Source organism: Chiloscyllium plagiosum, unplaced genomic scaffold (genome assembly GCF_037043375.1).
Source record: "Chiloscyllium plagiosum isolate Xiang-an unplaced genomic scaffold, Cpla_swu_hap1 HiC_scaffold_32, whole genome shotgun sequence".
NCBI lineage: Eukaryota > Metazoa > Chordata > Chondrichthyes > Orectolobiformes > Hemiscylliidae > Chiloscyllium > Chiloscyllium plagiosum.
In genome coordinates, this window is record NW_028270170.1 from 37,668,392 (window position 1) to 37,689,198 (window position 20,807).

Genomic DNA, 20,807 nt, shown 5'->3' on the forward strand with positions numbered 1-20,807 from the left:
CATCCCGGAGATATCGGAGCTCCTCTATTTCTGTCATCTACAGCATCTGCAAAATTAAATTGTTTCACCATTGGCAGCTACACGCTCAGCAGCCAAAACCCCTGTAAAAATATAGCTCGGGAATTCCCTTGTTAAATTTCATCACCTGTCTACCACTCCTTCTTCCTTTAACAACTTTTGCCCTAATATCTCACGTGGTTGGTGACCAACCTCACTTCATAATGCTCCTGTGGAACGCACTGGGAGATTTTATTACATTACATAAAATATTTTAGAAAAGCAAGTTGCTACCTTTTATAGCTGATCTGAAACTCAACACCGTTGTTCCTATCCCTTGCTACTCAGCTGACAATAACAGTCTTGCAGTTGAAGTTCAACTTAGTGAATATAAAAAAAAACTAATAATTCTCTTCTTTTTCCCCTTGCAAGTTAAGTATTTAAAACAAAAAGAGCATTCATTGTTTGCTTCTTTATAGCCCCTTTTACAACCTCCAGTGCCAAACCAGAACTTTCCCAACCAATAACTTTCATTTGCAACACAAGCACTATCGTAACAAAACGTTTCAAGGTTCACAGATATGGAGTTACACAAATATTAAAAACAAACACAACAACATTACCCTTTTCTTTGTTTTGGTTCAACAATTTCAACCATCTTCTAACGTCACCAAAGCTTGAGAATATTTTACAGCTTCCCACTACTTCAGAACCATATAGAGCAAAAATCATGGCTTTGCACAGTGTTGTTTACTTGCTATCAACCAGAACCTGTAGAAACATAAATCGATAGCATATACAAGGAAACGGATAAAATGGATGGGATATTTATTAGCTTCTCAGAATGTAATTTAAAAATCAGAGTTCTGTCTTGAGTGCTTTACCTTCTAAAAATGTCTGGATTGATGTGCATTTTGCATATCATTCTTTAGTGATGTGAGAAATACCATTTTTTTCCTGACTTAAATTCTCAAATATTGAGTATTTCTTGGAGAATTGCTCTTAATATTTTCATTCTAATGTCACTTAACCAAAACCTGTTGTAACTGATTTATTTGTAGGAAACCTACACTTTTTCATTGCCTTCCATTCTTTCTGAGACTGCTCAATGCAGGACTGAATATTTTAACTGTAGCTTAATCAATGATTTATACAACATTAAAAAGTGGATTTGACATTTATAAAATCAGTGATCCCAGTTGCCTACCCACCCACCCCCCACCCACAGTTTTATCATTTTGTTCCATATTATTAAAATACTTATATTTTCACCCTAAGTATGTCAGTTGCCTGACTCATTTAAAGTTTTACCATTTAATATTTTCCAGCAGACTGTCCTTACACAATGCCACAATTTCAGGTTCTCTCAAGAATTACATGTGAGTACCACAGTACTGAAGAACTCAACAGAATATGTAATGCAACTCTTTTATACAAATATTACAACAATCACAGTCAGGAGTGACTGGCTTGGTATTAGGGTATTCAGTTACAAACTATAGCATGCTCCCATTAGTGTGTTATGCTTCAGGTAACCCAGTCAGGTGGCCCGAATCTGAAATATTTATATGTCAGGTCACATGCTATACAACGATAAAATCATGAGCATGCCGCTTAAAAAGGAACACAGGAATACCAATTGTGAGACACACAAACATTATTATCCATCTTGTGTTAATATCTGGGCTCTTCAGTCCAGAATTGAATGAATGAGACTTAGCTTTTCCAACTACCCTGAATTGTAAACTTACATCTGCCAGTCTTCAGTTGGCAGTATTATTTCTTCTAACTCTCTAAATTCACCAATACTGAAGCAGTCCACATCAAATGCAGCAAAGCTGAGACAATATCCAGGTTTTGGCTGACAAGAAATTTGCGCCACATTAGTGTCGGGCAATGACCATCTCTAACAAGAGAGAATCCAACTGTCACATCTGGACATTCATTGGTATCGTCATCACCAGATATTCCACTTTCCACATCCTGGGGGGGTTACCACTGAGAAGACACCGAGCTACCATATAAATACAATGGCTACAAGGCGACATCAGAATTCTGCAGAGAGTAACTCACCTCCTGACTCCTCAAAACCTGTCCACCATCTACATGGCACAAGTCAAGAGTGTGATGGAATACTCCCCATTTGCCCAGAAGAGTTCAGCTTATTCAACATTCTGGGAGCTTGACACTGTGCAGGATGAAGCAACCCACTTGATTGTTTGTAAATGTGGTGACATTCAATCCTCCCATTCCCAATGCTCAGCAGGATGCAGAAATTCACCAAGGCTCCATAGTTAGCACCTTCCAAACCCATGATGACTTCCATCAAGAAGGATAAGGCAGCAAATACATGTGAATGTCACTACCTGCAAGCTCCTCTCTCCTCCTTCAGTGTGGCTGGGTCAAAACCCTGGAACCCCATCCCTAACATCAATATTAGCCCATCTATAGCACAAGGTCTACAATGATTCAACAAAGCAGCCCACCACGATCTTCAGGAGGGCAACTATAAATGGGCCAACATTTATTGCCCAGTCAGTGACACCCACATCTCATGAGTGAAATCAGAAGAAAATCAGAAGGTTGCATTCTGAAGTCCAATTTTAGGATTTGAAGAAAGAAGAAACCAAGGACTGATAGCCTATGGCAGAAATCATTAAATATGAATTTTTTTGGATGTAATGTAAAACTGCATCTCTGTTTGCCCAGTCAGGAATGAAAATAATTCCCATGGAGAATATTTTGAAGAAGAGAAGGGCAGTTTTCCCTGGCGCGCTGGCTAATATTTATCATTAACCAACATCATAAAGAACAGATTATCTGGAAACTCTCACATTGTAGTTTGTGGGAGCTTGCCGTACATAAATTGAGTGTTACGTTTCCTACAATACAACCATAAGTTTGCGAAAATGATTACCACATTGACTCTATGCAATTTGGGAGGTCTCGGAAGGTGCTGGAAATGTTTCTTACATTTATATATGTATCATCACATGGACTGGAGCAACTCAAAGACCCACCAGCACCACTTGGGGAAGGGTAACACACAGGTAGGTATGAAGCATTGGCCTAGCTAGCAATGCTCAATGCAGAATCAGCCAATGTTCAATGATGATACAACCCAGACAAAGTAAAGATGGATATTTTCCATGTAGTTACACACTGTTGTGGATTGAGGTTTCAAAAGCCCCTCCCTAACAGAAAGAATAGCACAGGGAGAACGCTTGATCTAATGCATTCATGTGAGCTTTTTGACAGAGTTCCAAAATCACTGTAAACCTCATAGCACGGTGACTATTTCCTATATGACTATCTCCCCAAATTCCTTTTGGAGCTTATTATATAATCTTCTTCACCTTGCCTTAATTAGGGAGCATTTTAGATCAAACTATCTGGCAACAGTGTTTTTCCCCCTCATGTTGCTTCTGGTTCTTTTAAGCAATTACAATAAATCTGCACCTTTCTGTTAGCAACCCTGGAAATAGCTTTGCCTTTCTACCCTATGAAAACCCTTCAGAGTGAACACATCAGATAAAAGTCCTGTTAACTTTCCCTGTTCAGAAACACCAGCTTCTCCAGTCTTATCACTGGAGTCAAAATCTCTTCACTATTCTGGTAAATCTCTGCTGCCTCCACACTAAGGCTTTGATATCCCTCTGAAAAAAGTGATTCCCAGAATTAACTAAGACTCCAGCTGGTATCTGACCATTATTTTATACAGGATTATATAACCTTCTCACTTTTGAATCCTAAAGTGCAGAGCTTTGTCAGTGATGTCATAGAATAGAATCCCTACAGTGTGAAAACGGGCCATTTGGCCCAACAAGTCCACACTGACCCATTTCCCTACCCTATCGCACTGCACTTCCCCGGACTAATACACCTAACCTGCGCGGGTCTGAACACTATGGGCAATTTAGTATGGTCAATTCACTTAACCTGCACAGCTTTGGACTGTGGGAGGAAACCGGAGCTCCCGGAGGAAACCCATGCACACACGGGAGAATGTGCAAACTCCACACAGCTACTCACCAGAAGCTGGACTGAACCCGGGTCCCTGGCGGTGTGAGGCAGCAGTGCTAACTGCTGAGCTACTGTGCCACCGAGTGTTATGTTCAAAGGCAGAACTGGAAGTGTATGGGAAACATGATGTGGAGGTGCCAGTGTTGGACTGGGGTGGACAAAGTCACAATCGAAAAGTGTGTCACTGGAAAAGCACAGCAGGTCAGGCAGCATTTGAGAAGCAGGACAGTCGACGTTTCAGACATAAGCCCTTCATTAGTGATGTGGGAGGGTGGGGAAGATGGCTGAGAGTTTAATAGGAGTGTGAGGGTGAGAGTGAGGAAGCTAGGAAGGTGATAGGTAGATATAGGTGGGGAATGATGGTGCATCTACCTATCGCCTTCCCAGCTACCTCCTCCACAACCCACTCTCCTATTTATCTTTCTGCCCCCTTCCCCTCACTCCCACATTCTTGATGAAGGGCTTATGCTTGAAACATCAATTCTCCTACTCCTCGGATGCTGCCTGACCTGCTGTGCGTTTTCAGTGCCACACTTTTCGGCTCTGATCTCCAGTATCTGGAGTCCTCACTTTCTCCTGGACAAAGTCAGAAGTCACACAACACCAGGTTATAGCCCAACAGGTTAACAACCTGACAAAGGACTAGCGCTCTGAAAACTTATGATTTCAAATAAACCATTTGGACTGTAACCTGGTGTTGTGTGACCTCTGATATGAAGACAGATTGGGCTAACTGAACATACATTAGATTAGATTACATTACATTACATTACAGTGTGGAAACAGGCCCTTCGGCCCAACAAGTCCACACCGCCCCACCGAAGCGCAACCCACCCATACCCCTACATTTACCCCTTACCTAACACTACGGGCAATTTAGCATGGCCAATTCACCTGACCTGCGCATCTTTGGACTGTGGGAGGAAACCGGAGCACCCGGAGGAAACCCACGCAGACACGGGGAGAATGTGCAAACTCCACACAGTCAGTCGCCTGAGGCGGGAATTGAACCCGGGTCCCTGGCGCTGTGAGGCAGCAGTGCTAACCACTGTGCCACCGTGCCGCCCACTATAGAGTTTCAAAAGAATGACTAAATCACAGAAATTTACAAAAAACCTTAAGAGGTAGACAGGATAGATGCAGATAAGATGTCTCCCCTGACTGGGAGTCCAAAACCCAGGGGTCTACTTAAAAATAAGAGGAATCACACTCAAGTCCAAGCCAAGGAGCATTTTTCTTTTACTTGTTGTGAACTTTTGGAATTCTCTATCCTAGAGGACAGTAGGAGCTTTGTCTTTGAATCGGTTTAAAGTAGAGATCGATAGATTGCTGATGACTAGTAATATAGAGAATGTTAGGGAAGGGGTAATGAAAAAGATGGAGTGTTCAATCACCCGTGACCATATTGGATTGTGGAGCAGGTTCAACAGGCTGAATGGCCTACCCCTGTTCCCATCTTGATTTGGTGAGATGAGCTTAGCCAATCAGTTAAACGTACTGATACACCTCGTAGTTGGCACAAGTTGGTGGTTACAGGAGTTTCACTATTTACCACATTCCTGAAAGTCTTGCAACATCTGCAAGCTTTGATTATTATAAGCTAACCAAGTCCAGGTTATTGTGTATGAACAGAACATGCCTACTCTTGGCCAATAAGCAGTGACTCTGCAGTCAGCTCTCAAACCTCATTATTTCACAGAACGCATGCAAAATGCAGGAGGATTTGAAAAGAAAAAAACAGTAAATTTGAAACAAACCAGAAAACAATGGGGGAAAAAAGGGAGGCTAATCATTTCCCATGAACAAGAGATAGTCAACTCCACTTGTGGACAAAAAACATGATTTTCAGTTCTTTTAATTTTGGGGTATTTTAAAAATGACAAACAAGATAATACCGGTGGGAACAGCAATCACCTATTAAAGAAAATATTCCTGGACATAATGGTAAAGTAACTGATATTCCTTTTCAGATACAGGTGCATTTTGCTATTTCCATTATAAAAAAATGTGGAGATGAAATGAAATACAAATAAATTTCTACCCATTTACAAACTTTAATCACTTATGCAAATATATTAATAATATTAATATAAAAGACGATGGTCCCTCAGCATTAATAATATAAATATGCCTTCAAATCATGTAGAAAGATTACATTTGCAAACATGCAACAGTGTACAGGACAAATAATATGCAGCCTGAGTTCACAGTGTAAATACAGTTTGCTCCTTTTAAATCAGAAGTTCCTTGATTCTAATGATTTGAATGTAGTTTGAGCTGGCTTTCCTCTGTGCTATTCTGGCCTGCCTGTTTCAAAAGAGTTGGAACATGGCAGGTCAAAGTTTCATCGTATTAAAAATGAAAGGCAATCAATTTTTTATCTAACGTTTATTATACTGTCGTCGTGTGTATGTATAAAACATCCTCAGATATCTGAGTTGACACATACACTGCATGTGAGCACTAGCTATAATAACGCACACAGAGCTTTCTAACCTGCACTGATAGAGTCAGCATCTGATCTCTGAGCTCCAGTCCCAAGCTTTGCTGGCGACACCACCTTGTCTGCCGCCTCCTGTCTATCGCCCGGTTGCCGACAGGGTTTCTGCAATCGGATGTGAAGGGTAGAAACGTAACTCATGTTCTCTTCTCCCTGTTTCTCAGTTACACCATCGCTGTCCATCCGACCTCTTCAGTGGCTGCATCACAAGTGTCAGTGCCCCAGTGCTCACACACTCCCTCAGCCGGTCAGAGCTCCTCTTTACAGGAAGCGAAATGGCATTAGGACTATCTGCTCGATATTGTCTGAACACTACAGCTAAGCTCTTTCTATTAGAACTGGCCCCCGTCCAGGAATACAAGCAGCAAATGGGACAGAATAGCACCTCCAAGCTGCTTAAATAATTTCCAGTCGCTTGATGTCAAAATCCCAAGTGACTTACAGAAAAAGTTATTTTTTTCTTCCCAAACATAAGGCCAGCAGTTTAACTGCTGGTTCCAAAATACGGTAAGAGCCTTCCATTTTATGTCAATATGTTGCTGTGTTAAGATAAGACTTGCGAACAGCTTGTTCGGCCAACTTGCTCCCATCTCTCATAACACTGTCGTAAAGAATGCACACAGCTCAATGTTCTTGTAGGTTGCAAAACGTTCAGTATTCTGCTCGCTGTGGGCAAGTAGTTTCTTTTTGTTCTCTCTTGGTTATTGTCAGAAAGGGTACTATTCAGACCAGCAATCCCAAGATCAGTCTGTAGTGTTGACTTCATACTCATCATATCCTCCTTCCCTCATGGTCTCAGAACCCGGCCAACACTTGTGAATCCAATCAGTTGCTTTAACTGCAACATTCTAACTAGCTTTCAGAAAAAGGCTCCAAGTTTACATACCACTACACTGAGGATGTCCCCTGCAGTCTGAGGCAATTCATAGAATTGGTGCATCTCAAAATGAGGCCAAAGGTGAGTACTGCAGATGTTGGAGATCAGATTCTGGATTAGTGGTGCTGGAAGAGCACAGCAGTTCAGGCAGCATCCAAGGAGCTTCTTGGATGCTGCCTGAACTGCTGTGCTCTTCCAGCACCACTAATCCAGAATCTGGTTTCCAGCATCTGCAGTCATTGTTTTTACCTGTTGGAGATCAGATTCAAGATTAGAATGGTGCTGGAAAAGCACAGCAGGTCAGGCAGCATCTGAGGAGCAGGAGAATCGATGTTTGGGGCAAAAGCCCTTAATCAGCCTGAATGAAGGGCTTTTGCTCAAAACATCGATTTTCCTGCTCCTCAGACACTGCCTGACCTGCTGTACTTTTCCAGCACCACTCTAATCTTCACTCAAAATGGGGCCAATCAACCCATTGTATCATGTTAACTTTCTGAATGGGGCTTTCCTCAATGTCATTCCATTAGTTGGCTATCATCAGACAGAATTACCATCAGCAGAATATGTTTGCAAGGCTATTATTAATAAAAAAAAACCTTGCAAGACAATAAGATACACTTGATTCATAATGGTTGGATGGCTTTGCCCACTACAGTGCTGTACTTGAGTGTTAATTGAGGTTATGTGTTCAATTTAAAGACTAATGTCATGAAACTCTTGTTCAGACAAAGAGCAATTAATGAGCTTTCTCATCCGGAACTATCTTGTGAAAGTCCAAGGGAAAGTAATTCCTAGTTATTCCTTTGCCTCTGAAAAAAAAGTTGTGATATATGTTAAAGGGCTGGAATGGGTGAAGTTGTGATATAAGTTGTGATATAAGTTAAAGGGCTGGAATGGGTGAAGTTGAGATATAAGTTGTGATATAAGTTAAAGGGCTGGAATGGGTGAAGTTGTGATATAAGTTGTGATATAAGTTAAAGGGCTGGAATGGGTGAAGTTGTGATATAAGTTGTGATATAAGTTAAAGGGCTGGAATGGGTGAAGTTGTACCTTTGCAACAACATCTCCACTCAGTCCATTGGAGAATCCGTCAAGGATAAATGTTGCAAATTGCATTCTGTAGGACCATAAGGCACAGGAGCAGAAAAGTTTGCTCCACCATTTCATGAGATCATAGCGGATCTAATAATTTTTAACAACAAAAACAGAAGTGGCTGAAAAAGCTTGCAACAGCTGTGAAGAGAAATCCGGGTTAATGTTTTGGGTCTGGTGACCCTTCCTTTGTTTCTCATTCACAGCATCTGCAGTCCTTTCGGGTTTTATCTCATAATCTTCAACTCCACTTTCCTGTCTTTTTCCTGTAAACCTTGATTCTCTTACTGATTAACAATGTGTCTATGTCAGCCTTGAATATACCACCCAATCTACAACACTCTGTAGTAAAGAATTCCACAGATTCATTACCCTCTGGGAGAAGAAAATCCTTCTCATCTCTGTCTTAAATACGTGATCCTGTATTCTGGTCCTAGAATCTTTCACAAGTGGACACAGCCTCTCTGCATCTACCCTTTCATAGTGTGCTTTATAACAGTGACTGTATTATAGCAGGAACTCCATCTCATTGGTGAGGTAACTAGAGGAGACTCGGAGACAGGGAAAGGTGCTGTATGGGTCCCACACTGCCATATGCTCAGCTGACTGGGCATTTCAGAACTGGTACTTAGACCAGTCCAAAGCACAGACGCTTTTGCTATAAGTGAAACTGGCCAGGCTCCGAGCCAACCCCTCCACCCCGAATAGCTGCTGGCAATAAGGTCATCTTAACAGACTCTAACACTAAAATGCCAACATAAATGTAAATCTCGCCCCCCCCCCCCCCCATCCATCAGAAAGATTTTTGAAGTTCCTTGAGCCACTTTCAGAATGGCAATGTTTATGTAGTGGCATTACTAACTTTGATCTACCCTCAGAGTCTCAGTGAAGTGTGAATGGTCAGTTGCAACTCACTGTAAATTCCCCAAAACGACCTCTGCTTCAACAATTGGCTGTGGGGAAGGGGTTGAGTAAATAATATTTTTGAATGCGTGCTTTCTTCAACGTGGACACTACCTCATATCCCTGTGCAAATGGTTAGCAATAACTTAAAGGCAGAGAAGCATAAGCTAAGGCTGTTGAATTTTAACATTTTTCCTTCCCTTTTTCTAGTTTATATGAAGAACAATTTTAATATTAACTATTACCTTATTTCTTTATTTTTCCACTTATTCTCTGATGGTAATGCTTAATGTTTTAACTTTGTTTCTTTTACTGCTTTATACCTCAGCTTTTTTTGTACCTAAGTACCTTTATACCTAGGATGACGCCATGTCTGATGACATTAAGCACTTCACTGTACAGGTACTTCTGTACTTGGGTTCAAGTGATCATAAAATCTAAATCTAAGTCATAAAAACTTACAAATATTGGATTTCAGAAATCCTGTTAACTGTACTTCAAAGAGTATTACTATAATCTGAGTCAGAAAGTTGTAGTTTCAATGCCATCTCTAGAAACATGGGCAAAACAAGACCATAAGACACAGAAGCAGAAACAGGTCATTCAGCTCATCAACTCTGTTCTGCCATTCAGTGAGATCACAATTGATCTCATAATCCTCAACTCCACTTTCCTGCCTTTTGCCCATAACTCTTGATTCCTTTACTAATTAAATCTCTCTTTCTCAGTGTTGAATATACTCAGTGACCCAGTCTCTATAGCCTGTACAGTAAAGAATTCCACAGATTTACAGTCCTCTGAGAGGAGATATTCCCCCTTATTTCTGTATGAAATGGATGACCCCTTAGACTGAAATTATGGCCTCTCATCCTACACTCTCCCACAAGAGGAAGCAACCCCCCTGCATCTACCCAGTCAAGTCTGCTCTTATACAATTCAATAATTCAGCGATACAGGTTAATAATGTCAACTGTGGCTTTGAGCCACAATGCTTCAAGTATGAGTCCCAACACAGGATTTGGGTTTAAAAATCAAAGCTGACACTTCAGTGCACTACTGAGGAAGTGCTGCATTGTTGTGGGTGCCACCTTTCAAATGAGTTGTTAAACTGAGGCCCCCATATACTACCTCAGCTGGATGAAAAAGATCTCCTGGCATTACTTAAAAGAAATTCCCAGCGTCCTGATGAAGATTTATCCCTCGAACACATCATAAACAAGATTATCTGATTATTCATGGAAAGAACTGTTTTATGAGAGTTCTTTGTGCATATGTTGGTCACTAATCTTTCCTAAATTATGACAGTGTCTGCTCCACAAAAAATACTTCAATGACTGTAAAATGCTTTGAGCTCTCTGAACTTGAAAAGCACTATATAAATGAAAACCGTTTATTTTTCTTTCACCAGAGCAGTTGTACATGACACTGGAGAGGCCGCACTTGGAGTATTGTGTTCAGTTTTGGTCATCTTGCCATTGTTAGGATGTATTAAACTGGAAAGGATGCAGAAGAAATTTACAAGGCTGTTGCTAGGACTCAATGGTCTAAGTTATAGGGAGAGACTGGACAAGCTAGGACTTTTTTCTTTAGAGCATAGGAGACTGGTTCAGGATCTTATAGAAAGGTATGAGATCATGAATAGGGTGAATGCACTCAGTCTTTTTCCCAGGGTTGGGGAATCAAGGACGAGGGCATCAGTTTAAGGTTAGAGAGGAAAGAATGAAAGGGAACCTGAGGGGAAACCTTTTTGTACAGAGGGTGGTACGCATATGGAATGAGCTGCCAGTGGAAGTGGTTGAGGCAGGTGCATTAACAACATTTAAAAGGCATTTGGACAAATATATGGATAGGAAAGGTTTAGAAGAATATGGGCCAAATGAAGGGAAATGGGATTAGCGTGGATGAACATTTTGGTCGGCATGGACCAGTTTGAGCTAAAGGGCCTGTCTCCGTGCTGTAGGACTCTGATTCTCTGTGACTGAATCGAACAGTCTTGGGGGCCTTTAGGAGATGCAATCTTGTGGATGAGACATGAAACTAAAGCCCTATCAGATGGACATGGAAAATGCCACAGCACAATTTTGAAGAGGAGCAGACAAATGACTACCAGTGTATTATCAATATTTATCCCTCAATTAATACACCTAAAAATGTTTGTGTGTTCATTATCACAATACTGTGAAGTTGCTCTGCTCAGACAATTGCTACTTTTCTTGCATTTCAATTGTAACTACACTGGTAGATGTATCTCATTTATATAAAGTGCTTTAAATTGTTCTGTAACCATGAAGAATACTGTCTAAATGCATGTCATTATTGTGTAATAGATCTCATCAGAACACATTTCAATAGAAAGGTGTCTAACGCTCTCACAAATTACAGGGAAGGAATAAATTCAAGTCATGATTGTATACTCACATGATTTGTCTTTCAAAGGTTTTATAAAAGTGGTACCTTTCATGGTTTACTAAAAGTCATTCAGATAATATTACAATAATGCCCTTTCACCATGCCTAAGCACTTCCATCACTGGATATCCAAAAGTAATGATTTTTCTATCTACTTTGTCATGTGTTCAACACTCTAATAATGGAACAGTGAAGAAGCTGTAAAACCTGATTGTGTGACGAGGGATGTTGATATCTTAATTAACGAGTTCCTTAAAAATACATGAACCTTTGCATTTAATAGTGAAGAAGGTTTCAATCTTGCAAGGGAGTGGGAATATGCTCCTGGTCAGGCTGACAAAGATTAAGGTGCAACTACTAAGAGGCTTGTTGCCATGGTAATCTTAGAAAAACTGATAAGAGTTGGTACTGAAAACAAAAAATGTTAGAGATCACGGTGGATCATGCAGCATCCATTGAAAGAAAGCAAACTAACATTACGACTCAAAACATTAGCTTGCTTTCTCTCCATGGGACGCTGCTTGACCCGCTGTGATCTCCAGCACTTTTTGTTTTTAGTTCAGATTTCAGCATCTGCAGTAATTTACATCGATGGAGTTGATCATGTGTGACATTTCTACCTGGGATAAGGGGAGAGCATTCTGTCCAGACAGCTCCATTTTCCATACTTTATTTTCTGCCTTTCAATCTCCATTTATGTCCATACAAATTTTATTTGGAGATAAGTTTACTATTTTATCTGAAAGAGCAGATTTCACTGGCCAGAGGCGATGGTGAATCAAGTACTTTGCATCAAACTGTGGAAAAATAACGTGGCTGTTAACCTGCTCATTGATGCTGAACTCAACTCCTGGCCCCACTTACAGTCTTGTTACGGTCTGAACTAAATAATGCCGAGAGAGGTGAACCCTAATGGTGGAAGCAGTTTTTTCTTGTATCATCTTAACTTTTCTGCCTTTAGTTTTTCCTTTAGCTTGCATTGAAGTGATGACAACTGATAAAGCAAGCTCCCACCATTGTTCATAGACTTTTAAATCCCAGTTAAACAACATTGCAAGATATTTGATGGAAGCTATGCTCTTTTGAGAGGAAAGCTCAAATCAGGCAAGAAGTTTTCAAAGAAGCATATGGAACTGCCCTTTCAACTTTCAAGGTTAGACAGATTGACCTTTGTCAGCTGGTGCATTTGTGCAGCCAGGTATCAACGTATGTCTTTAAGTGTCATAAAAGTTAGCCCACACCATATTTGCCAGAAGATGTATTTTTCTAAGGACTCAAGCAATATAGATTTTAGGATTATAAATTGTATGTGGCCCATGTGCAGACACAAGGTTTGTGGTGTACAGTTACCCAAACCCAACTGAGGTAAGTCAGAGAACAGGCAAATTTGTGCTGCCTGTTCCTTCCTTTGATTGCAGTTGAGTACTAAACACATTGCTTTTGGCTGCTGGTACAGATGCCCAGGTTCCTCCAAGGCAACCATGAGCTAAAGCCAGTGTGCACCCCATAAAGGGGAGGTTCTGGATGAAGTGAAAGACGTAAAACACTGGAGAGCTCAATGCAAGTGGTGAAAAGGAGGGGAGAATGTCATAGTTCCACAGAAGGTCATTCACCAATTAAAACAATAGTTGGAGCAAATAGCTACAGAGGTCACTGAAAACCGTTTGACCCCAGTGACCTGGCTGTGGTGTCAAGAAAGGTTCAATGGCCATGTATAACTGGTCAAGGTTAGTGAATCCATTAGCAAATGCCACCTAGTGTCCAACACACCACCAACCTCACACACCATTTAATGTACAATAACTTCCCACTACCTATCTATCAGGAATCTTGAGCAATCTTGGGATTCATGTCCAACTGCTGGGAGTTTCAAATACTCATCTCAACATTCCACATCATCAGCGGTGATTCAACCATGGTAGGCACCTTAGCCAAACATAGGGCAATACGCTCACTGATACCATTCCGTCTCTCTTGCAAGACAATGTTGCACTTACTGACACATTTACACAACAGAGTCTTGAAGGAAACCCTGAATTATTGACACAGCTGTCACTGCGGCTGCTACAGGCAACCAACCTGAATGGTCATGTGATCTGATATTCAGAGACACCATTTCAGATCCAGGCACAGCAGCTACTTACAAGCCTGTGATGAGACACCACACATGAGTTGGCAGCTGCAGGGCTGGTTGGGGGTGTGGGGGGGTAAGGGGTGAGTATTGCCCTTCTACCAGCACCTCTGTTGGGAGCGAGACACATGAATACACTCCAAGACACATGAATACACTCATGAAGCAGAGCCAATCCCTCAGCCTGTGTAGCAACATGATTTCAATGTATAAGAGAGGAACCTCCCATTGAGATCTTAAGATTTCTGCTTTAGTCTTGCAAGGTTAGCCTGGGTTGGACTGCTGCCAATACAGCACTGGGTACCAGCGCTCAAACGGGCATGCAAAGTTCCACACCAGGCCAGAAATCTATCTAACAGATCACTACCATTGCTTAAGCCTTCCCCAGATACATAGTAGTGAGGCCATGGTGCATCAATGTGCTGCGGTCTCTGAGGTGACAGCGCCTCCTCCAACCACTCCACCCACAGACCCTCAGCCAGCGCAGACTACTGCAACTGAAGATGTAATCTCAGTTCACTCCCTAAATGCCCATTCCTGCTTGGAGCTGGTCTTCCTAGATTTCCACCACTTCCATTAGCCATGCTGCAATCTTTGAGATGTGACTGTGGAGGTCAGGAAATGGTGCACATAAACAGGGGTCAAGAGAAAGCACAAGTATGTGTAGAGTAAGTGATTTCTATTCTCGTCCCCTTTTATAATGCTTAGTGGACTTTATAAAAACCTCACAAAAACAGTGGTTCAGCTACAAAACTCGTTTATTCAAATAAACCTCCTAAAGCCCTGATATAAAACCTCTAAACTAGTCTAAGTAACAGGATGCCATTAATATAATCAATGCAATGTTGTTGGACAAAATAATTCTGGAATTATTTCAATGTATTGGCTTGTATTTCAGGATTTTGGGGACATGTACGATGTGACGGTCTTTATTAGAGAAACCCATATGCCCATTACCCATGCTGCCCTCTGCTTCGTGAGAAGATAATGAAGTCTCCTGTCCTGGTGTACAGGGAATCTGTGACTCCCACAATGTGGTGATGCATAGTAAACTGAGAGATGTCAGTGATGGCACTGGAGTGAACCCAAGATGTACAAACATAAGAGTTAGGAGTAGGAGTATAGGCATTGGTTAGAGGCATTGAGGACAACAGTAATCTTCATGGCCACAGCAGCAAGTTTAGATGTGGTGATGGCACAATGCAATGACATTGGTGAAGCATTGCTCACCCAGAAACTGCTCCTAGCTAAGGTGGTGGTGGGAAATATGCTCTCTAAGCGCCCGATATGGGTTTAATGTCTGGTTGAGAAGCCCCTGCCTTCTGACCCTGCGCACAACCTCACGTTTCTTGTTCCTCTACTCCAACATTTCCCTGTTAGTCACAGGTCAAGAGGAACCGTGACGAAAGCTCCCCCCCTCCCCTAACAAACCACTGCCCAGGTTAGAACACATTCTCTGCTCACAGAATTTCAAAATCTGCTGTTTGTGATGGTCCAGCGCCATTGAAGTGAGTTGTGTCAGCTTCTCCAACCACACAGTACTTGCATATTGCTGCAGCAAATGACAGTCAGAAACCCCTTACCTGAAAGTCCCAAGCTGGTGTTTTTAAATTGTGCAGATGGGGAGTCCCTAGTGCAGCATATTACAGAAGATGTTTAAGATATCGACAGGATCCTTGCACATGCTTGGTGAGGTCACCCATGGCAGACTGAGCACAGAAAAACTGTACTAATGCTGACTGACACCACAACTTAACCATTCCATATACTTCCAGTACCACCAGCGCATGCATGGCCTGTCCAGATTATGGCCCTTCCAAATATGGCAATCATGCAGGCAGTGCCAGAATTACTGGGAACAGATTCCCCACAATTTCCACCTCCTCTGGACTCCTATAGTGTTGCAATTGTAGAGCACAGTTCTTTAGTCCAAAATCTTAAAGGCACTTTGGAGATCCAATCTCAGAAGAGTGAGGCAATTGAACAATTTTCCCATGTTTAGTTTTGTGAAGTGTTATTATTTATCTTCAGGATGTGGGCAATTATGACAATGATTGTTCATTCCCAGTTTCCCACTGGTGATGAAGATACTTTATAAAGCATTTTGAGTCCAGCTAGGGTTGAACTGGAGTCTTACACAAGGTGGATCCTGGAGTAATAGATTGTGTTCTAATGACTGTTTGCAAGTTGTTAAATTTACTGAAGCAACCTGTGTCCATGCAGACCTAGACAACATTCAGGCTAGGGTTGACGAGTAACGAGTAGGTGTCAGGCAATGATTATTTCCAGCAAGAGAGAGTCAAACTATTTCCTTTATTTTTGCAGAATTCCCTAAGATCCTGGGCATTCCTATTGACGAACAACTGAACTGGACCAGCTGTATTAAATAGGCTACCAGAACAGGTAAGAGACTGCGGATTCTATAGTGCACACTCACCTCTTGACTTCCAAAGCATGTGCCATTCAAAAAGTACAATTCAGGTATGTGTGGTGGAGTACTCCCCATTTGCCTGGATGGGTGTGGTTGCAGCGATACTTAAGAAGTTCAACACCTCACTCCAGACAAAGCAGCTGGGTTAATTGGCAGCCAGTCCACTAAAACCCACTTCAAAATTTCCCCATCAGTAAACAGCTCCTTTTACAGCACCTTGCAAATGCATTTCCCTCTCAGATCAGAAGTCACATGACACCACTTCACAGTCCAACAGGTTTATTTGAAACACAATTTGAATTTTCACCTGATGAAGAAGCAGCACTCTGAAAGCTTGTGATTTCAAATAAACCTGTTGGACCATAATCTGGTGTCATGTGACCTCTGACCTTGTCCATCCCAGTCCAACACCGGCACCTCCACATCATTTCCCTATCACCTACAAGGACTAAAGGAGCAGATACATGGGATCAGCAAGTTGCTGTCCAAGTCACACACCACTTTGACTTTGAATTATAACTGTGTTCCTTCACTGTAGAGGGGTCAACATCCTGGAGCTCCCTTTATTCTGAACAGAATTGCGGGTGCTCCTACGTTATAAGCACTGCAGCTGCTCAAGAACATGGTTCACCATTAACATCTCAAGGGCAGCTCGGGATGAATAAAAAAAAATGACAAAACTGGCAACACTCACATCCTGTGAAAAAAATAAATGAATAGAAACTGAATATCCAACAGCTAAATCACTAGTACAGCACTAGATCAGCACATGATGTGCAGCTGTACTTTGAGAGTGACGTTTGCCATACAAGATGTACTGTACAGGCATGCCAGGGAGGTTACAAACCACTGGACTCTGAACATTTTGGAATTTTAATCAGGATGGCAATGCTAAATAAGCAGAGGGAAGACAAATAATTAGAAACAATTACCAGGGAAAGGAAGGTTGCACTTGTCAAACTCTGATGGAGTTCTTCAAGGAGGTGACCTGTATACTAAGTAAGAGAAATGCATAGATGGAGTGAATGTGGATTATCAGAAAATCTTTGACAGGTTGCCTCACAAGAGGCCTTTACGGAACAGACCCTTCGGTCCAACCAGTCCATGCCAACCATGATTCTGAACTAAACTAGTCCCATCTACCTGTGCTTGACCCATGTCCTTCCAAACCTTCCCTTTTCATTAACTTATACAAATGTCTTTTAAATGTTGTAACTGTACGCACATGCACCACTTCCTCTGAAAATTCATTCCACACACAACCCACTCTCTGTGTAAAAACATTACCCCTCATGTCTTTTTAAAATCTTTCTCCTCACACCTTAAGAATCTGCCCTGCTGAATGGATGGCCTTCTGTCTGAATGGTGCTTATTTAAAGAGCCAGTGTAGGCAGTATGGGCTGAATTATCTGTTTCTACACTGGAACAATTCTCAGATTACCTTAGAATGGTTTGCCCAATCTCTTCTCGGTCAACAGCAGGTGAAAAGGGTCAACCCACTGCTGAGGGATTTGAGGGTTATGATCCATAGGAAAATTAAAAGAAATGCCTTAAGCCTGAGGTCATGTAGGAAAGGGTTAATGAAATATTGGGTTTTATGACAAGAGGTACAAGATATAAAAGTCAAGATGTAATGCTGAGTCTAGGTCAAATCCTCAAAAAACTACTGTTGAATGACTATGTGCAACTTCATGTTCCCAACCCTGATGGGATTTTGAGAACTCAGTGAACAGTAATGACAGTGATTTTTGTTTAGTCTGTGCCACTGAATTTTTGGGAGGATTTTTCACCATGATGCCCAGTGAGATTTTACCAAATGTGCATCATTGACTACCTCCCTCCCTGTGGTGCACGTTTCGCTTGATTCTAACCCCATCTTATCTGGAAGAACTTGCCCCCAGTGGCTATCCATCTAGAGACCAGCATCCTTGGTGTCCATGCCATATTTAAGAGCCCATTGTGCAAACAGACGGGGTGGCATTGCAAAGGTGCCATGCTCAATGTTGGGCATTCAGTAAGAAGATGTTGAATAAGGAAATAAATACCATGATTCTCCAACAGGGTCCTGGAGATCTTGGTGATGGGGGAGCAACAGAGGAAGCCTGGCCCATTGTCACCCCTGAGGTGACTGCAGTCTCCACTATCTGGAGGAACATGGAATCCCTATAGTGCAAATGCCCTCTAGGCCATTCAGCCCATCAAGTTCACACCAACCCTCCAAAGAACAGCCTACCCAAACCCATGCCCTCACCCTATCTCCATAACCCCACATTTCCCCTGACTAATCCACCCAGCCTGCATATCCTGCACATGCAATTTAGCATGGCCAATCTACCTAATCTGCACATCTTTGAACTGTGGGAGGAAACCAAGCATTTTGAGGAACCCCATGCAGACATGAAAACTCCACACAAAGAGTCACCTGAGGGTGGAATCAAATTCCGGTCCCCAGACCTGTGAGATAGCAATGCTTAACCATTGAACCACTGCGCTGCCCACAATGCCACAACAAGGTCTCCAGCATTCCCTTTGTCCGTTTCAGATTTCCAGTAGGTGCAGCATTTTGCTTTTATTCCAGCCTGTAATGCCCTACTGGACTTCTAAATAAGAACAGCAACGGGCAAGAGGAAGATCTTTTGGTCCACCCAGCTGTTCTCTTTAATGAAAGGGCCTGACAGAAAATAGTATACATAGAGATCTGTTTGGACCATCATGCAAGCAGACGGCAAAAAGTGTTGGGTTAAATATCACTTTAGGTAATGGGTTTACTGCAATTTATTAAAAGTTCAGGGCAGGCAGGATCAGAACACACAGTGTTGTTGTTCAATTAATACAATGTACGTTTGCACAGTTTATATTTTTGACTTGCTTTGATGTAGCGTGGTGTCTGTTCTAGAAGGATTTGCATAAAATTAAAAGCACCGAAATTCACCATTTGGTCCAACTGCTCTAAGCTGGTGTTTATAGTTTTTTGCATCAACCTCTCAACACCTCATCTCATCGAATGCTATGTTCATCTCCTTCCTTCTGTTATTTTCCCCTTCATGTACTTACCTAGCTTCCCCTTAAATGTATTGATGGTTTTTGTCACAGTAATGTCACATATGGCTTTCATGTTCCACCCTTTTAACCAGTCTCCAGGGGCAGGAGAAAGATCTTTTAGCTCATCCAAATGTGATATCTTGTGCATCATATTTCCCCTCCCTACTCCACCCGAAAGTTAAATGATTCTGTGGCAGAGGCACGAAATCAGATCAGACCCCATCCGATTACGGGGAAAAGCATTTTAGACTTGCTGTCTGACCCTGGTCTGGCAATTGAATCAAGTCCCATTCACTTTGGCCCCAGTCAACATACAGAGTGCTTTTCCCCCCAGATACAGACAGCTTCTGTTCTCATTTGTCAGAAATCTATGAAATAGCATCCATCCAGTATTGATTGTAATGAGGTCAACCAGATGGACCGCGTAGAGTTCCCTGACTGGGGCTGTTAATCTGGTCCAATCAGGGACCCCTGGCTAATAGATGAGAACAGGTGTGTCAGTAGTGTGGGAAAAAAGGGGAAGTACAGGAGCTTCAGACATCTTAAAACAAAAAAAAGGAAATAAAAATAAAAAAAACAGGAGATTTAGAGTCTCCTCAGCTTAGAGCTCTGATTCTGTGCTGGCTGGTGCTACAGTCAGTGTGCTCCTGCGGTTGTTGGTTTCTGCTTTTCTTTTGGAGGAAGAATTTCTTTCCCCTTGTTTAGGGAAGACATTTATTCTTTTGGTTTTCTTTATTGTAAAAAGAACAAAAAAAACAAAAAAAAAAGAACAGGCGTGTCAGAGGTTCTGCTCACCCTGAGAGCTGGTCTGAGGAAGCTGGATAAGTGTCAAGGACTTTGGGTGACTTAAAGAATGACTTGTTGACGGGATACCAGCCTCTGTGGAATTACTTCACACCCCATGAGCTGGTAGTCTGCCAAGTCCGCCATTCAATGAGAGATGAACCACCTCTCACCTCACACCTGACTTTATGTAAGACATTTTGTTTTAAAAATCAGTCATCCTTAATCTATTTAGTTGCAACAAGCTATCAACACAATACAATCCATTCCATTAATTGTTCTACAGACCATGATCAAATTAGTTAATGATTAACCCAAACACCAAATTATTGTTTCGGAACAGGTTAGATAACTGTTTCATATGGTGGGAGGTAAGAGACAGAAGAAGAGAGAACTTACATGGGATTGGGGTGACTGTTCATATGGACAGAGCACAGACACTGACAAACAGCTTATGTCCCACTTTAATTTCAGTCTAATTCCATGCCTGATGCAACATTTCTCTAGGCAGTAATAGATTTCACATTCCCACAGATAACATTATTCTTCAGCCTGTACTATAAATTGTTTCAGGCTTTGAGATACTAGAAAAATTCCTTAATAGGTCAGCAGTCATGCAT

General features: G+C 41.8%; 1 protein-coding gene across 2 annotated transcripts in view; it reads right to left on the minus strand.

Moving 5' to 3' along the window:
• The window catches only part of LOC122540007 (myosin light chain kinase, smooth muscle-like), a 91,305-nt gene extending 84,564 nt beyond the window's left edge, over nucleotides 1-6,741 (minus strand). For both annotated transcript variants that reach the window (XM_043675292.2, XM_043675291.2), the window contains exon 1: nucleotides 6,517-6,741. In XM_043675292.2, coding sequence (XP_043531227.2) covers nucleotides 6,517-6,703 — 187 coding nt within the window. In that variant the 5' untranslated portion in view covers nucleotides 6,704-6,741. The remainder of the gene's footprint in view (nucleotides 1-6,516) is intronic.
• Nucleotides 6,742-20,807: the final 14,066 nt, after the last annotated feature.